Below are 20566 nucleotides of genomic sequence, written 5' to 3' on the forward strand. Positions count from 1 at the left end.
TTGTACTATATGTAATGGACAGTTGCACTAGAGACAAAGCAATAATTGATCACTTTTACCTGTAAGAACTAGTGAAAAATGTAATTATTGATATCTATAATTGATCATCTGCACCTGATTAAATGTCAAAACAAACAAAATTTAGGAAACACACACAAATTTTCATGAATATCGCCCAGCCCTAATATATATATATATACACATACACAACAGTGGGCAAAAATATTGGCACCCTTGGTAAATATGAGCAAAGGCGGACTGTGAAAAAGTCTTTATTGTTGATGCTTTTGATCTTTCATTCAAAATATTCACACAAATCAAACCTTTAATTGAAGTAAAACTATTTAAATGGGAAAAATCTCATTATTAAATACATACTTATGAGTAAATATATATAAAGTATATTGCATTCATATTTTACATTTATTCGTGCACATGGGTGATAAGGAACTAAATTGTTCAACCAGGACTTCCTGTTTCACAGGGGTGTAAATATGAGGTAACACGCCAGATTCCCGAAATCATCCGTCACAGTGTGTCAGATTAAACAATATAGTTCTGCGGCAAAAGGTTGTTGAGCTTCACAAAATGGGAAGAAAATATCTAAAGCGTTGAAAACACCCATTAACACCATCATGGCAATAATTTTAATGTATTTAATAATGAGATTTTTCCTGTTTCAATTGTTTTACTTCAATTAAAGGATCAACGATGCAGATTTTTTTTCAAAGCCTTTTTTAACCATATTTACCAAGAATGCCAATATTTTTATAAATACTAAAAATACACGCACACATGCACACACACACACTCTCACGCGCACACACATGCGCACGCACACACTCTCACATATACACACACACACTCACTCACACACACACTCACATATACACGCACACACATACACACACTCACACACACACACACACTCACACACAAACACACACACTCTCACACACTCACAGACACTCACACACACACACACACACTCACACACACTCACACACAAACACACACACTCTCACACACTCACAGACACTCACACATATACACACTCACTCACACACACTCACACACAAACACACACACTCTCACACACTCACAGACACTCACACACACACACACATATACACGCTCACATATACATTCACACACACACACGCACACACACACACTCACTCACATATACACGCACTCACACACATACATACATACATATACAAGCACGCGCACACACACACTCACTCACATATACAAACACACATACATATACAAGCGCACACACACACACATACATATACAAGCGCTCACACACACACATGCGCTCACACACACACACATACATATACAAGCACACACACACACACATACATATACAAGCGCTCACACACACACATGCGCTCACACACACACACATACATATACACGCACTCACACACATACATACATACATATACAAGCACGCGCACACACACACACACTCACATATACAAACACACATACATATACAAGCGCACACACACACACATACATATACAAGCACACACACACACACATGCGCACACACACACACACACATACATATACAAGCACACACACACACACATACATATACAAGCGCTCACACACACACATGCGCTCACACACACACACATACATATACAAGCACACACACACACACATACATATACAAGCGCTCACACACACACATGCGCTCACACACACACACACATACATATACAAGCGCTCACACACACACATGCGATCACACACACACACATACATATACAAGCACACACACACACACATACATATACAAGCGCTCACACACACACATGCGCTCACACACACACACATACATATACAAGCACACACACACACACATGCGCTCACACACACACACATACATATACAAGCACACACACACACACATGCGCTCACACACACACAAAAGAACATTTAACAAGTATTTAATGGTCTGTGCCTTAAAATATTTTTCTTATCTTTGTCCAGTTTATTTAAATTTTTGGTTTGTTTGTTTTTCAAACATATTTGGAATGTTACAATTTATATAAATCATTAAAAACTTTCTGATCATCCGTGTGGCATTATTAGACTTTCACACGTGTGCTTTTATGTCTCTCTTAAATGACACATGACTTCTGCAGCGAAAGCTTTGATTGACAGACAGCTCATCCAAGTTATTTTTCATAAAATGTTTTTCAAATGATTCCCACGCAGCAGTTTTGCAATCCCTTCCCTGTGAAGAACACATCTAAAATCAATCTTCCATCTTTTAATGTCACATATGATTTCAAAACATGTTCTCATCACAGTCAAATACAGAATTAGCAGCATTTTAAAGCTATTATAATGATCAGACATTTGCATCTCTTTGGGCAATCACGCTTTACAATTCAACATCAACGAGTCACGGTTAGTCCACATGTTGACATGATAACTGACCAAAACACTTCATATAGTCAAACCACATACGGCCTTAAAGACTGTGACAAAAAATCCCTTGTAGAATCAGTGTGAAGCGGTCAAACAGTGCTGGGAACACCCACGACCTCCAAACGGGAATGTTGGGAAAAGCAGCTGAAATGTGTCTTTAGAGCATTAAAAATAGCGTACGTGATGATCCGACTGTGATTTAAAACAAAAAAGATCCGAGGAAAATTGGTGATGATGTCTCTGGGACCAAAATGTAAATGTTGCCTCTTTTATTCAATGTCTGGCTGCTCCGACACGTCATGACAGAAGAACAGAATCAAATATCCTCAGCTACTGGCGAATTAAAGGAATGTTCCGGGTTCAACACAAGTTGAGCTCAATCGACAGCTGAGTGACTCCAGCCGGGTCTCCTTAGCAAACAAATTGGCCCGGTTGCTAGGGATGGTAGAGTCACATGGGGTAACCTCCTCGTGGTCGCTATAATGTGGTTCTCGCTCTCGGTGGGGCGTGTGGTGAGTTGTGTGTGGATGCCGCAGAGAATAGCGTGAAGCCTCCACATGCGCTACGTCTCCATGGTAACGCACTTAACATCCAGCCTCTACATTGCCACGGTAACGCACTTAACATCCAGCCTCTACATTGCCACGGTAACGCACTTAACGTCCAGCCTCTACATCTCCAAGGTAACGCACTTAACGTCCAGCCTCTACATCTCAACGGTAACGCACTTAACGTCCAGCCTCTACGTCTCCACGGTAACGCGCTTAACGTCCAGCCTCTACATCGCCACGGTAACGCACTTAACGTCCAGCCTCTACATCGCCACGGTAACGCACTTAACGTCCAGCCTCTACATCGCCACGGTAACGCACTTAACGTCCAGCCTCTACATCGCCACGGTAACGCACTTAACGTCCAGCCTCTACATCGCCACGGTAACGCACTTAACGTCCAGCCTCTACATCGCCACGGTAACGCACTTAACGTCCAGCCTCTACATCGCCACGGTAACGCACTTAACGTCCAGCCTCTACATTGCCACGGTAACGCACTTAACGTCCAGCCTCTACATCTCCACGGTAACGCACTTAACGTCCAGCCTCTACATCTCCACGGTAACGCACTTAACGTCCAGCCTCTACATTGCCACGGTAACGCACTTAACGTCCAGCCTCTACATCGCCACGGTAACGCACTTAACATCCAGCCTCTACATCTCCATGGTAACGCACTCAATTCACGTGATAAGATGCGCGGATTAACAGTCTCAGAAGCGGAGGCAGCAGAGATTCGTCCTCCGCCACCTGGATTGAGGCGAGTAACCGCGCCACCACGAGGACCTACAAAGTAGTGTGAATTGGGCGTTCCAAATTGGGGGAAAAGGTCATTAAAAAAACCCTCACATATTGTTTACATCTTGTGGCTGAACTTTTGAACTAGGGATGAGTTGAAAACATTATTCCTCACACGCTGTTGAGCTGAACTTGTATTGAACAACACAAACACAGATGAAGTTTTCCCGTAATAATGAGGGTGAACCTCACGTAAACAGCTCTAGACCATACTTCACCCCAAAATCAAAAGATTAAAAATTATATTTTGCATTAATCAATTATCTTAATGACAACTAATTATCATTACTATTCTGCATCTTTACTGATTGAGGATTATTGCATTGTTTATTATTCTCAGTAGCTTCACATTACTGTCATACAGTCGCTTATTAATTAATCAATGAAGTATTAATGTATGTATTAAAGAATCATCATTATATTAAAGGAATATTCCGGGTTCAATGCAAGTTAAGCTCAACGGACAGCATATGTGACAATGTTGAATACCACAAAATGTATTTTGACTCGTCAAATTGTCAAAAGTGTGTTTGAATGAGACACTTCCAATGCAAGTCAATGGGGTTTCATTTTAGAGAGTTTATTAAAGGCAGAAATGTGAATTAATGCACTTACATTAATTCTACTGTTAAAACTCGTGTTTTATTTAAGCTGTAAAGTTGTTTATATATATATATATAAGGTTTTATGGTGTTTGGCGTTGTGTCGTCATGGCAACGAAGTTGTAAAATTGTCTATATCTTTCCACAGATGTGGTCAGTAAGAGATTTTATGACACAAATCATATTGTTTATGTCTTGTGTTTATACTTGTGAAACAGTATTTTAACGTTTACAGATTAAACCCCATTGACTTGCATTGGAAGTGACTCACTGGAACACACATTTGTGCTTTATTTAACGTAAAGGAGGAACGAGTCGAAATTAATTTTTGTGTTAATCAACATTATGCAACAAATCCTGTCAACTGAACTAAACATGCATTGAACCCGGAACGTTCCGTTAAATGTATAGGGCACTTCTAATCACCTCATGGCCGTCCGGAATCAGAGATCACCGGAATGACCCGTCATATCCTGGCATGAGCGAGACGGCTAAAGGAAGAACTTTGTTTTTATCCGGTTCCATCGGAGGGAAAAACAAAACGCAGACACCTCGGGCGACTCGGGGCGACTCAGGATTTGAAAATGAAGGCACTGGTAGACACAGTCCCCTAAAGTCTTGAGAGTACAATCAACCCCTATAATCCATAGGCCGCACATATGAGTCAGCTGACCCTGAGTCCAGCCAATCAGAGAGCAGTTCCCGTTCTGTAAACAGCCAATGAACTGACATGCATGTGTTAAGACATCATAAGACTTGTAACAATTTGTGACGTGAACATGAAGTCTCGTTATCTTCTCAGGTAAATGTATCGAGTTTAAAGGACGCTTTTCTGCATATAAGACAAAATACTGACAAGGAAAAGATCTCTTGGCGTGCCCCGCTGGCATCGATGTTGTTTTTGTATCAAGGATGTGTGGGAAGAGAGTCAACAGCACAGAGTTTCCCTGAAGATTGCTTGAATGAGTTTTGGCACGTTGGGGGTGGAGCTACGAGAAGAGTGGGTGGGGTTTGAGCGATCAGGCCGCTCCCGCTCAGCCTGAACAAACCGAAGTCACAGTGTCAGAAGAAGAAGAAGAAGAGTTCACATCGCCGTCCGCTAGTGGCAAACATCGCTTCTTTCGACCACGAGCCAAAAAACCTGAAACACAGGCCAAAAAGTGAAGCTTTAATATAACCGTGATGTGAAGATAACTGGAAATGCCATTTGCAATTCATTTAACATGCAAACTAAGAATATTTTTGTTTACATTAGCCTAGTTTCCATCCACCTTGATGGGCATCTAATCCAAAGCATCCTCATCATCATCATCATCATCCTCACAACTGCATCATGTCCCGCATGTTTCTCCAGCAACTGAACTTGATCATCATCTCAAATGTATTTTAGTGTCATAATTCATATTTATATTTTCTGAAGAAGCAGTAAATGTGATCCGATGTAAAGACGGTTACATTTAAAATATTTATTATAAGCTCGTTTCTGAAAGTGAACTCATCATTGGACAAATATTTCTGATAGTTTATAATCTTCATTCATCTACAGAACAGCATAAAGCTCATTTAAGTTTGTGTAAAGAAAAGGCATATATAGTCTAAAAATATATATATTTTTCATTTGGAAATATTTGTTTTTTATTTAATGTTTTTTTTGTTTGGTAAATCATTTTTAATTTATTGCTTTTTTTCGTTTGGTAATTTTATTTTTTTAATTTAATGCTTTTTTGTTTGGTAATTAATTTTTTTAATTTAATGCCTTTTTCGTTTGGTAATTAATTTTTTTAATTTAATGCTTTTTTCGTTTGGTAATTAATTTTTTTAATTTAATGTTTTTTTTTTTTTGTTTGGTAATTAATTTTTTTAATTTAATGCTTTTTTTGTTTGGTAATTAATTTTTTTAATTTAATGCTGTTTTTGTTTGGTAATTAATTTTTTTAATTTAATGCTTTTTTTGTTTGGTAATTGTATTTTTTTAATTTAATGCTTTTTTGTATGGTAATTAATTTTTTTAATTTAATGCTTTTTTCGTTTGGTAATTAAATTTTTTAATTTAATGCTTTTGTTGTTTGGTAATTACATTTTTTAATTTAATGCTTTTTTTGTTTGGTAATTACATTTTTTAATTTAATGCTTTTGTCGTTTGGTAATTACATTTTTTTTAATTTAATGCTTTTTTGTTTGGTAATTACATTTTTTTTAATTTAATGCTTTTGTCGTTTGGTAATTAAATTTTTTTAATTTAATGCTTTTTTTGTTTGGTAATTAAATTTTTTAATTTAATGCTTTTGTCGTTTGGTAATTAAATTTTTTTAATTTAATGCTTTTTTGTTTGGTAATTAATTTTTTTTAATTTAATGCCTTTTTCGTTTGGTAATTAATTTTTTTAATTTAATGCTTTTTTCATTTGGTAATTAATTTTTTTAATTTAATGCTTTTTTCGTTTGGTAATTAATTTTTTTAATTTAATGCTTTTTTCGTTTGGTAATTAATTTTTTTAATTTAATGCTTTTTTCGTTTGGTAATTTAATTTTTTTAATTTAATGTTTTTTTTTTGTTTGGTAATGAATTTTTTTAATTTAATGCTTTTTTTGTTTGGTAATTAATTTTTTTAATTTAATGCTGTTTTTGTTTGGTAATTAATTTTTTTAATTTAATGCTTTTTTTGTTTGGTAATTAAATTTTTTAATTTAATGCTTTTGTTGTTTGGTAATTAAATTTTTTAATTTAATGCTTTTGTTGTTTGGTAATTACATTTTTTTTAATTTAATGCTTTTTCGTTTGGTAATTAATTTTTTTAATTTAATGCCTTTTTCGTTTGGTAATTAATTTTTTTAATTTAATGCTTTTTTTGTTTGGTAATTAATTTTTTTTTAATTTAATGCCTTTTTCGTTTGGTAATTTTATTTTTTTAATTTAATGTTTTTTTTTTGTTTGGTAATTAATTTTTTTAATTTAATGCTTTTTTTGTTTGGTAATTGTATTTTTTTAATTTAATGCTGTTTTTGTTTGGTAATTAATTTTTTTAATTTAATGCTTTTTTCGTTTGGTAATTAATTTTTTTTATTTAATGCTTTTGTTGTTTGGTAATTACATTTTTTTAATTTAATGCTTTTTTTGTTTGGTAATTGTATTTTTTTAATTTAATGCTGTTTTTGTTTGGTAATTAATTTTTTTAATTTAATGCTTTTTTCGTTTGGTAATTAAATTTTTTTATTTAATGCTTTTGTTGTTTGGTAATTACATTTTTTAATTTAATGCTTTTTTTGTTTGGTAATTACATTTTTTAATTTAATGCTTTTGTCGTTTGGTAATTAAATTTTTGTTAATTTAATGCTTTTTTGTTTGGTAATTACATTTTTAATTTAATGCTTTTGTCGTTTGGTAATAAAAAATTTTTAATTTAATGCTTTTTTTGTTTGGTAATTAAATTTTTTAATTTAATGCTTTTGTCGTTTGGTAATTTAATTTTTTAATTTAATGCTTTTGTCGTTTGGTAATTACATTTTTTTTAATTTAATGCTTTTTCGTTTGGTAATTAATTTTTTTAATTTAATGCCTTTTTCGTTTGGTAATTAATTTTTTTAATTTAATGCTTTTTTTGTTTGGTAATTAATTTTTTTTTTAATTTAATGCCTTTTTCGTTTGGTAATTTTATTTTTTTAATTTAATGTTTTTTTTTTGTTTGGTAATTTATTTTTTTAATTTAATGCTTTTTTTGTTTGGTAATTGTATTTTTTTAATTTAATGCTGTTTTTGTTTGGTAATTAATTTTTTTAATTTAATGCTTTTTTCGTTTGGTAATTAAATTTTTTTATTTAATGCTTTTGTTGTTTGGTAATTACATTTTTTAATTTAATGCTTTTTTTGTTTGGTAATTACATTTTCTAATTTAATGCTTTTGTCGTTTGGTAATTAAATTTTTGTTAATTTAATGCTTTTTTGTTTGGTAATTACATTTTTTAATTTAATGCTTTTGTCGTTTGGTAATAAAAAATTTTTAATTTAATGCTTTTTTGTTTGGTAATTACATTTTTAATTTAATGCTTTTGTCGTTTGGTAATACATTTTTTTTAATTTAATGCTTTTTTTGTTTGGTAATTAAATTTTTTAATTTAATGCTTTTTTTGTTTGGTAATTAAATTTTTTAATTTAATGCTTTTGTCGTTTGGTAATTACATTTTTTTAATTTAATGCTTTTTTTGTTTGGTAATTAATTTTTTTAATTTAATGCTTTTTTGTTTGGTAATTGTATTTTTTTTATTTAATGCTGTTTTCGTTTGGTAATGAATTTTTTTAATTTAATGCTTTTTTTGTTTGGCAATTAATTTTTTTAATTTAATGCTTTTTTCGTTTGGTAATTAATTTTTTTTAATTTAATGCTTTTTTCGTTTGGTAATTAATTTTTTTAATTTAATGCTTTTTTCGTTTGGTTATTAATTTTTTTAATTTAATGCTTTTTTCGTTTGGTAATTTAATTTTTTTAATTTAATGCCTTTTTTGTTTGGTAATTAATTTTTTTAATTTAATGCTTTTTTTGTTTGGTAATTGTATTTTTTTTTATTTAATATACAGGGGATTTTGCCGGCATTTTTTCAAAAGTAAAACGAAACAATAATTTAATAGAATAGAATAATAAGTGTTCCAAAAAAAACTAAAACAAAACACTGATGCTTTTCTCCCAGTATTGTTTATTTATTTTAAATTTAAAACATCTTTGTGCACAGAAATTATGTTTTTTGTATTATGGGGTAATTCTGTGACTGTCGTCTATTATTGTGAATGGTGTGGAAAAGAAACTTTAATAAATAATGGATGTCTACAGCGATTAAATTAATCACAAACAGTGTTCATTCATTTGTTCTCCTTGTACTTGTCGATGACCGGTGCATGATACGAGATATTTGTGTTGCACTCCTGGAAGTGTCCCGTGTGCAGATCAGCTCTATATGCCGTAAAGATCAATCCATAATCACGTACAATAAATCAGCTTTCAATACTGTCGCCATGGTAACACAGGGTAACGATTGGGGCATTGCATTAATGGCAATTTTATCGACAAAAAGTGTTTCCAAACCATTTATTCGCAACATTTGATGTATCGATGTATCGAGTTTATGCGCTTGAGTTACAGGGAAAAATATTAAGTCGACACATTTGTGACATGTTAGCGCTAATGTGCATTTCCATCAGATTTATTATGATGCGCTAAAACTTTTTCAGCAAAAAGTCCTTGGATGGAAACGTAGTTAATTATGCATACTGGCAAATCAATTATAAGATGCATGCACGTGAATATGAAATTGCTCTTACATGCATGGCAAGTGAAAAGCACGTGTACTGCATGTGTCGCAAGAACAAGATTTTCTGCTTTTAAATGCCCCTACAGACCATTTATAGAGTGATTATATGCACATACGCATTATAGGCCAAAGGTCCCAGATAAATATGAAAACTACAAAGCAGATATGCATCTAGTGTAAATGCAAATGCACTTGTACAAGGGAAACAAGTCTGTCTGATGATTAATGCATACACAGGTGTGTGTCTGTTACCTGTGCGGAGGGTAAAGAGTGTTTAATCTGAAGGGTGTTCAGGACACGATCTGTTCACTTCAAACCACTCGTCGATACAGCTGAGAAACAAAGAGCACAATTATTGCTCGAGCACAAACAACATGTAAACACACGTATTTGAAGAGATTTACCCTTTGTGATAGATGCAGAGGCAGGGCAGACGAGCAATGGTGTCTCCCTGCACCAGGTCCTCCAGACATATTGCACATTCCCCTGTGTCCTTCACCAGGACGTCCTCTGAGAACCAAAATACAAAAAACTATAAATCACAATCACACATACAGTCCTCACTGCACGTCCATGAGACATGATTACAAGATACATTCATTGATGCATTAAATGCACCACAAATATTTTTAAGGCTAGTTTGAAGGTTTATGAATGAGCGCAATTTCATTGATGACCAAAAGGGGGCGCAACAGATCTACTTGGCGAACGGAGAGACTCGTGCAAGTGTCTCATGCTGCTTTTTCAATGCAAGAGAAACCGCAATGCTGTCAAACCTGCACAACACGTATTTCACAACTTATTTTCCTTCAGTGATCTCACACATATTACCCATATGGAAGTATATGGAACCTATAGGAAGGTACACGGGGGACTGATTGGATGTCACACGTGTATACCAGTAGAGACCAACCAATCAACACACAGACTTGTTCTAGTAACCAGGGACAGATTATGACTTGTAAAGGCACCAGGGCCAATTATCTCCAAGGGCCTCCCTCCAAAAGTTGTTGAGCGGGGGAGGGGAGGGAGGGGGGGTGGCTCAGGGCCCTAAAGGACAGTCAAGGGCCCCTGGGCACTGGCCCCATTGGCCAGGTCGGTAATCCATCCCTGCTCCAATCCGACATGAACGTTACAGGGACAATCCCCCCGGAGCAACCTGGAGTTAAGTGCCTTACTCAAGGACACAATGGTGGTGGCTGTGGGGATCCAACCAGCAACCTTCTGATTACCAGTTATGTGCTTTAGCCCACTACGCCACCAGCACCACTCCAATATTTGAGGTCTATCAATACATGCTGCCACACAAACACGGTTAGTGAAAAGAAGCGACTCGTTTGTTTGTGTCGATGCATTGTTTGGTGAATTGATCATTCAGGGATTGTGAGATTTGTCTCTGTAATAAACTGACGTCCAAACACATGCAACCAAACAACTGTGACATGAAACAATCAGACTACGACTTGTTCAAAAAGCAAATTGTGCTTCCTGTTTGGTATAATTTACCGTCATTATGTGACAGAATGGTGTAAAACCCAATTAACCCTCAAGAAACACACTGTAGAAAAATGGCAACACATTTACAGGGTCCAGTGGACTCCAGCCAGGTCTCCTTAGCAACCAAATTGGCCCGGTTGCTAGGGAGGGTAGAGTCACATGGGGTAACCTCCTCGTGGTCACTATAATGTGGTTCTCGCTCTCGGTGTGGCGAGTTGTTCCGTGGATGCTGCGGAGAATACGGTGAACGTGCTACATCTCCGTGGTAACCGCGGTAACGCGCTCAACAAGTCACGTGATAAGATGCGCAGATTAACGGTCTCAGACGCGGAGGCAACTGAGATTCGTCTTCCACCACCCGGATTGAGTCACTACGCCACCACGAGGACTTGGAGCGCATTGGGAATTAGGCGTTACAAATTGGGGAGATAAGGAGAAAATACAAAATTTAAATAATACAAATAAAAGTAAATATGGGTTAAATACATACGATAGCACCTCAAACTACTCTTTAACTAACTTTAAATAATTTTTAATATCTTGTTTTACAGTAAAAGCAAGATATTCCTTTTTATCACGAGCGTCTCCGTATTAGCGTGCGTGTGGGCTAGCGGTACTTTAAATCTCTCCCGGCCTCGACTCCCGCTCAGATTGAGTCTCTTCCGTGACTGGTTGAAGCAGCTCTGACCGCACAGAGAATTACAGTTTTGGAGTTTGTGTTTATTTACACGTCGCGCTCCCGTATTATTTGAACTTTAATTAAGGATGAATTAAAGATATATCGCCATGATGTGATCACACACTCGAGCTGCAGCACTCCTCTCGTCTCGCGCGTCACCGTTATAGATTTATATGACCTCAAGTTACGTTAAATGACATCAAGCGACTATTCGACAATGGAATAATTGTACTATTATTGCTGAGATTTGCTGTTACAAATGACAATCCACCGAGTGCAACGCTTGTTAGTGTTTGCCATGAAGACACCAGCCAGAGTTTTGTAGACAGCCACATTCATTCACTCATGACCATAAAATCAACAGCAATGACGTCAAAGCTTTTGAGCACTTCCTGCTTACTGATGGTCCATCACCTTTTCCAAATCTGAGGTGCAAGATATGATGTGTGAGCGTCACACCATTGGTGTAATTTCATTCTTAAAAATTCAAATGATCTCTATAGATCCAGTGGTTAAATGATGAGGACCGCTCCATCTTCACCTGACTGGCGATTAGCGAGAATCAGTTCCGAGTGCAATCCACACAACCGGGAGCGGACTGGGACTAAAAAGTGGCCCTGGACGTTCCGGCTCACCGAACCTGGCCCGCAACACACCAGACATAACACACCGGCTCATTGATTTCATTTTCCAGTTTCAATTTCTACTGACTGATAGTCAGGACAACGGGCCCCACAGTGCAAAAATGGTCTTTAAAATGTATACAGTATCTCACAAAAGTGATTACACCCCTCACATTTTTGTAAATATTTGATTATATGTTTAACACTGAAGAAATGACACTTTGCTACAATGTTAAGTAGTGAGTGTACAGCTTGTATAACAGTGTAAATTTGCTGTCTTCTCAAAATAACTCCACACACAGCCATTAATGTCTAAACCGCTGGCAACAAAAGTGAGTACACCCCACACATTTTTGTAAATATTTGATTATATGTTTTCATGTGACAACACTGAAGAAATGACACTTTGCTACAATGTAGTGAGTGTACAGCTTGTATAACAGTGTAAATGTGATGTCCCCTCAAAATAACTCAACACACAGCCATTAATGTCTAAACCGCTGGCAACAAAAGTGAGTACACCCCTAAGTGAAAACGTCCAAATTGGGCCCAATTAGCCATTTTCCCTCCCCGGTGTCATGTGGCTCGTTAGTGTTACAAGGTCTCAGGTGTGAATGGGGAGCAGGTGTGTTAAATTTGGTGTCATCGCTCTCACACTCCCTCAAACTGGTCACTGGAAGTTCAACATGGCACCTCATGGCAAAGAACTCTCTGAGGTTCTGAAAAAAAGAATGGTTGCTCTACATAAAGATGGAGTAGGCTATAAGAAGATTGCCAAGCCCCTGACACTGAGCTGCAGCATGGTGTCCAAGACCATACAGCAGTTTAACAGGACAGGTTCCACTCAGAACAGGCCTCGCCATGGTCGACCAAAGAAGTTGAGTGCACGTGCTCAGCGTCATATCCAGAGGTTGTCTTTGGGAAATAGACGTATGAGTGCTGCCAGCATTGCTGCAGAGGTTGTGGGGGGTCAGCCTGTCAGTGCTCAGACCATACACCACACACTGCATCACATTGGTCTGCATGGCTGTCATCCCAGAAGGAAGCCTCTTCTAAAGATGATGCACAAGAAACGTATTTGGTTCAGATGGTGTCAAGCGTGTGTGGCGGCAACCAGGTGAGGAGTACAAAGACAAGTGTGTCTTGCCCACAGTCAAGCATGGTGGTGGGAGTGTCATGGTCTGGGGCTGCATGAGTGCTGCCGGCACTGGGGAGCTACAGTTCATTGAGGGAACCATGAATGCCAACATGTACTGTGACATACTGAAGCAGAGCATGATCCCTCCCTTCGGAGACTGGGCTGCAGGGCAGTACTCCAGCATGATAACGACCCCAAACACACCTCCAAGACGACCACTGCCTTGCTAAAGAAGCTGAGGGTGAAGGTAATGGACTGGCCAAGCATGTCTCCAGACAAAACCCCTATTGAGCATCTGTGGGGTATCCTCAACGGAAGGTGGAGGAGCACAAGGTCTCTAACATCCACCAGCTCCGTGATGTCATCATGGAGGTGTGGAAGAGGACTCCATGCCCAAGAGGGTTAAAGCAGTGCTTTTTAAAAATAAAGGAATAAAGTCATACAATAATAAACTCAGGAATAAATTTAATTAAAAACTAATTATATTTGTTTTATCAAGACATTTAAATTCAAACTGCACTTTAAACTAAACAATAAAAGCAATAAAATAACGAAGGTGGTACAAAAAATCGTATTTAACCGCCTCCCAAAATCCAAACATTTACCATCATGCAAGCATTTGTCAACGACAACAGGTGGAAAATGACTAATAGTCTTCCAGATTAAGAACTAAAGACAATTATAAGTATAAAGACAACAATAATCAAGGCTAATAAAATAAAAACACTAGTGTTCCCAAAATAATGCCGCCAAATGTGTGTTCTTATCGAATGTGTGTTTACATACAGTTAATGCCGCCTAAAGAAAATAAACTAAATTTTAGGTTCAAGGTAAACGTGTTTTGTATTACTTTATGATTTAATCACGTTCGTCTTTGTTTATTGAATGCAAAGATATACATCACTGAACCTGCAGAGTTGTAGAGGTGCGTTCACAATGCAACCGCGTGGAAATAAACTCACAGCACCTCCCGAGATGGACTGAGGTCTCATAGATGACATTATTCTTGCAGTTTTCAGATGATTTAAACGGAGAAAAAAAAGAGTGAAAACTCTTTACATGCGTGTGTTGAGACTAACAGGTCGCCCGCCTGTTGCGGGTACATGAGCGGAATTACCCACGCATGAAATACCTGCATTTGGAGGAGGAGCTTGCGAACGCGATTCAGCCTCGTCGCATTTGGCCGGTGGTGTGTTTAATATATCTGCAGACTTCCCAGATCCATGATTTTGTATTTTATAGCTCTACAATCTTAATGCATGACAACAATTGACTCATTTGTGTATATTTTTATCTCTCCAAAGGCATTTGGAGAAACATCCGAGTTGATTAATATACTGCAACATCACTGGGCTCAATAAAGTTTCCTGAGCTCCCTTGAGTCGTGAAATCACATTGGAATGGTATTTAAGTGCAATTTTCCTGCGTAACAAGTGATGTTTTGCAGGGTAATCTGCAGGGATGCATATCAGACTGTGAATGTCTCTGTAAACATCATTGAACCGCAGAGATCGTGACATCTGTGGCACTCACTGGTGAAAATAAAGAGAGCCATTAGCTGTTACGTAACATTTGATAAACCCTCCCGCTACGGCCGGTGCATGAGCAGTACACCAGGTCACATGACACTGGCACACGCACTCTGAGCGACGGACCGCATGTGCAGAGTGCTCCATGAATAACAAACCAGGAGACAGACTGACCTTACTGGGGGAATCTCACCAAAACTCAACAACATGTCCAGGTCAAATTTCACCCTAAGATATTTTGCTTAAAGAAAATGAAGCCTATTTTAGGCCCATTTAAGAGAGTTTGCATTATGACACTATTATCATGACAAATCAAAATTCATTCTTGCATACATACAATACCAGTGAAAAGTAGTATTCTTTATTATGAGTCGCGAGATCGAATCCAGGGCGTGCTGAGTGACTCCAGCCAGGTCTCCTAGGCAACCAAACTGGGCCGGTTGCTAGGGAGGGTAGAGTCACATGGGGTAACCTCCTCGTGGTGGTGATTAGTGGTTCTCGCTCTCAATGGGGCGTGTGGTGAGTTGTGTGTGGATCGTGGAGAGTAGCATGAGCCTCCACATGCTGTGAGTCTCCTAAGCAACCATATTGGCCCGGTTGCTAGGGAGGATAGAGTCACATGGGGTAACCTCCTCGTGGTGGTGATTAGTGGTTCTCTCAATGGGGCGTGTGGTGAGTTGTGTGTAGATCGTGGAGAGTAGCATGAGCCTCCACATGCTGTGAGTCTCCGAGGTGTCATGCACAACGAGTCACGTGATCAGATGCGCGGATTGACGGTCTCAGAAGCGGAGGCAACTGAGACTTGTCCTCCGCCACCTGGATTGAGGCGAGTAACCACGCCACCACGAGGACCTGCTAAGTAGTGGGAATTGGGCATTCCAAATTGGGAGAAAAAGATAAAGAATAACTTTGCATTCGGGTCAGGTTCAGGATTGTAATAAATGAAAAATAAACTAATATTATTATTATGAATATTTATTACATACATTTAATACAATATAGGTAACATTTGTTTCGTATATAATATTCGTGACATTTTAACAACTTGATTAGCGCACACGCTCTCACTCACACATACACAAACAAACAAGTTAGGGGCTGTTCGACTCAAACGTGTTTTTGTTTGTGCCAGCACTGTTTGTCAATTGTTTTCTGTGTAAACACACTAGATGGACGTCTTTGACCGTTTTGCTGCATCTCATATTTTTAGGCACCATGTCAAGTTAAAAAGAACTTCGAGACACTTGCGTTTCGTTTTATTTGTTGCACTGGATGTTTTTTTGTTACATATTTGACATTCTGAGGAAGTTCAGGCTGCAAAGAAGACTTCAGACTGTTACGCGCGATTCTAATTGTTCTTCCTCCAGGAAAGTCGGCAGAGGACTTAGAGGTGCTAGCCTGCCATTGGGAGCAACTTGGAGTTCAGTGTCTTGCCCAAGGACACTTCGGCATGTGGAGTCGTGTGCGCACCAACCCTGCGATTAGTGGACAACCCGCTCTACCACCTGAGCCACAGCCACCCAAACTACACAACTAAAGCCGCCTCTCGAGGGTTGAGCTAGGCTAGGCTAGGCTAACTAAAATCACGTCAGGGTGCATCGGCGTCACTAATGAGTCAGTGCTGGCATGCAAATTCAAATGCACTGTTTTTGCATTAAAATGTGCATTATTATTTTAAATGCAACGAATATTCGTAATTGACCGCCTTCCTCGGAACTTACCCTTGGTGACTCTTTAAAGGTTAAGTTATCGTTGCAAATAAATTGAAACAAATGCATGCGATTTTTCATTCCGGATCCAGACTCTTTCGCTCTTTTGGCGGATTGTGCAAGTGACCAGGCAGGTGCATGTCCTGGACACTGAAGAGGTCTTCAACAAAATGGCATGAAGCCTTTCCTTTATGTGTGAGAGCTATAGATCTTACTGACGTGCTGGCTGCGGTAATTAACACGCATGTCACAGCTGGATAACCCTCTGCAACCCTTGTGACAGATCACCGCCCTGGAGATTTGACCATCCGGTTACCATGGTAACAAGCCTTGTGCATATGGTTAAAGAGCAGCACGGATGGAAAAAGATAAAGTGTAACTTTCAGATGTGCAAAATATTAGGCCAATGGACATTTTTGGTTAAGTTACTATGATTAATAATTTGGCATTGTGTTGGGTCACCACTTGAATATAAAATCTGTACCTTGAAGCCGAATGCTTAAAAGCTGTTTGTTCATTTACTTAATCACTGAGCCGGTTAACATGCACGTTCTTAAACCGATTACGGTTAAGCTGACAACGTGTGAGGTCATGTAAACACCTCAAGTTGACTGTTGACATTTTTATGTGTTCAACATGGCAGCTCGCAACAACAGCACGAGACGTTGCAGAATAGTGACGCTCATCTCAATACGGCAATTACAAATAAACACTGCATGCACGTACATGCATGCGTATGGAGTGTCGCAGTCAGCTGGAGAGCTAATTACAGATGAACAGAGCGCTGCGCTTATGATAACTCACAGCGGACAGTTATCGATTTGTCCCAGCTACTCAGATGCTTTTCTCCTGCCCTCGCCAACTCACTCTGAAGAAGTTGGCACGGCTGTGGGATTTCCTGGCACAGCGCCAGAATGCTAGCATGCTGCACAGACTGCTGCGATCTGAACGTGCTTTCTCTCGTCGCATGCTCCTTCATGCTCATCACGGAGTGGCACAGAAGTGATTTTGACACTTTGGTGTACCCATGGCCCAAGCATTTGAGGCACAAGTTCCACGTGTTTCACTGTGAAATCTATTAGATATGTAATAGTGTATTAGCACTGGTTGGACGCTAGGTGCTACTATGGGGTAATTGTCGTTAAGCGGGGTTCGGGTTAAGCCTACACAAAAAAGAAAGACACCTTGATTTCAAACTTTGAACTTAATTTTTTTATTTATGTTAACTAAAAGTTCAAATGAAACCGGAAAATACATAATGTGCGTGAATAAATTAATTTAGGTCCCTCCTTCACGATATATATATATATATCCAAATACCTCTCAAACCTCCGGGCAGAGGGATCGGTGAATATTTGTGCTTTAGTGATTTTACATTGAAAATTAAATAATTTCTTTAAAAAAAAAAAATTAAACTGAAATCAAATACATTTCTAAATTCAAATTGCACTCCAAACAAAACAAAATAGCAAATAAATAAATAATAAAATGATACAATAATAATAATAATATATATATATTAGGGCTGTTGATTTAACATGTTAATTCAGTGCAATTAATTTAATTAATGACTACTAGTCGACCAATGGCTTAATCTAACGACTACTAGTCGACCAATGGTTTAAACTAACGACTACTAGTCGACCAATGGCTTAAACTAACGACTACTAGTCGAACAATGGCTTAAACTAACGACTACTAGTCGACCAATGGCTTAATCTAACGACTACTAGTCGACCAATGGCTTAATCTAACGACTACTAGTCGACCAATGGCTGAATCTAACGACTACTAGTCGACCAATGGCTTAATCTAACGACTACTAGTCGACCAATGGCTTAATCTAACGACTACTAGTCGACCAATGGCTGAATCTAACGACTACTAGTCGACCAATGGCTGAATCTAACGACTACTAGTCGACCAATGGCTTAAACTAACGACTACTAGTCGACCAATGGCTTAATCTAACGACTACTAGTCGACCAATGGCTTAAACTAACGACTACTAGTCGACCAATGGCTTAATCTAACGACTACTAGTCGACCAATGGCTTAATCTAACGACTACTAGTCGACCAATGGCTTAATCTAACGACTACTAGTCGACCAATGGCTGAATCTAACGACTACTAGTCGACCAATGGCTGAATCTAACGACTACTAGTCGACCAATGGCTTAATCTAACGACTACTAGTCGACCAATGGCTTAAACTAACGACTACTAGTCGACCAATGGCTTAAACTAACGACTACTAGTCGACCAATGGCTTAAACTAACGACTACTAGTCGACCAATGGCTTAATCTAACGACTACTAGTCGACCAATGGCTGAATCTAACGACTACTAGTCGACCAATGGCTTAATCTAACGACTACTAGTCGACCAATGGCTTAATCTAACGACTACTAGTCGACCAATGGCTTAATCTAACGACTACTAGTCGACCAATGGCTTAAACTAACGACTACTAGTCGACCAATGGCTTAAACTAACGACTACTAGTCGACCAATGGCTTAATCTAACGACTACTAGTCGACCAATGGCTTAATCTAACGACTACTAGTCGACCAACTGTCTGTGTTCTCTAAACCGCGAGTATTGGCTACGATTGCACCGGATGGGAGGATCATTTTCTTTTGAACACATGGGATGGAAACGCAGATTTATCTGCACATTGTTTTGGATTTTTGCAAAAATTTAATTCACAACTTTGATGGAAATGTGCAGCGTAGTTCTAGCGGGAAGACTAGCATCTGTACATCATCGCACTATTAGCTAGGTAACTCCTAGCCAATTACATGTAAGCTGTTGCTTTATAAGTCTGCTCACAATCATCACATTGCTATTTCAGTGTGCTAACGCAGCAACCTCCTCCACCCCACCACCACCTGTTGAGTCCCATCCTGCATTGGGGTAGGCTCCTCACCCCTGCCTCCTATCTCCGGCAGGATATGGCGGTTTTGGCCTTCGCCAAAGAGAGACGTTACTTTTCGGTTTTATATTCATCAAGTAAATTTCATCTTAAATTTAACTCAAGTCTGCAAGTCTTCCTGATAGAAACATAGCTACTGTTGCACTCAATTGTCCAGTTTCCCATGGGCGGTCTGTCAGCATGTCATCTGAGACTGAGGTTACATGACTCATGACAAAAATCTTTCCAAAAGCTAGAAATCTGGGAGGCAAATTAATGAAGCTACAAATGTTAAATTCATCATCTGCCCTGTTTGTGTTCACTGCTAAGTGCTCTTTGTGTGTTTGGCCCAGATTAGCAGCAGAGGTCATGTGTTGTGATGTGCTTTGGAGAGAGAACATGCATCTGGGTGTTTGGTACTCTATGGGCGAAAGCGTGAGGCACACACGCACACATGCATGCACGTATTTCTGAACAAACTGGAAATTCAATAAGATAAAACTTTGGGTGGAAAAGTATCTCTATATGACAGGTGTTTGAAAAATAAAAAGGGTTTGATGATGTTAGCTGAAGAAGAAAGTCGTTTTAGAGGCGGAGCAAGTTGTTACATTTTGATTCACAACATGCAAAATAAGACCAGGAATGACTTGAAATAATCAAACCTAACCCAACATTTTTTCATTTTTCATTCAGAACCTCCGAAAAACTGTCTCCTAATTTTCCTCAGGAGCAACTTCAATCCTTCGCTGTCATAGGTCATGA

General features: G+C 38.2%; 1 protein-coding gene and 1 long non-coding RNA gene across 2 annotated transcripts in view; one reads left to right on the forward strand and one right to left on the reverse strand.

Annotated features, from left to right (window-relative positions):
- The first annotated feature begins 1797 nt into the window (after positions 1 to 1797).
- Positions 1798 to 5500, forward strand: LOC127657864 (uncharacterized). The gene is made up of 2 exons (XM_052146816.1): positions 1798 to 3104; positions 3141 to 5500. Exons 1-2 carry the CDS (start codon positions 3015 to 3017, stop codon positions 3717 to 3719), a joined length of 669 nt encoding a protein of 222 aa, XP_052002776.1. The 5' UTR covers positions 1798 to 3014; the 3' UTR covers positions 3720 to 5500.
- The window catches only part of LOC127657869 (uncharacterized), a 17372-nt gene continuing 2209 nt past the window's right edge, over positions 5404 to 20566 (reverse strand). The window contains exons 2-4 of the long non-coding RNA XR_007972329.1: positions 10116 to 10221; positions 9964 to 10043; positions 5404 to 5552 (exon numbers count right to left, since the gene is read on the reverse strand). This is a non-coding gene — a long non-coding RNA (uncharacterized LOC127657869). The remainder of the gene's footprint in view (positions 5553 to 9963; positions 10044 to 10115; positions 10222 to 20566) is intronic.

Source organism: Xyrauchen texanus, chromosome 17 (genome assembly GCF_025860055.1).
Source record: "Xyrauchen texanus isolate HMW12.3.18 chromosome 17, RBS_HiC_50CHRs, whole genome shotgun sequence".
In the NCBI taxonomy this organism is placed as follows: domain Eukaryota; kingdom Metazoa; phylum Chordata; class Actinopteri; order Cypriniformes; family Catostomidae; genus Xyrauchen; species Xyrauchen texanus.

Coding starts and splice junctions, on each gene's coding strand:
- LOC127657864 (XM_052146816.1), top strand. CDS start 3,015: ATGCGCTACGTCTCCATGGTAACGCACTTAACATCCAGCCTCTACATT. Junction 3,105..3,140: donor CCAGCCTCTACATTGCCACG/GTAACGCACTTA, acceptor TACATCTCCAAG/GTAACGCACTTAACGTCCAG.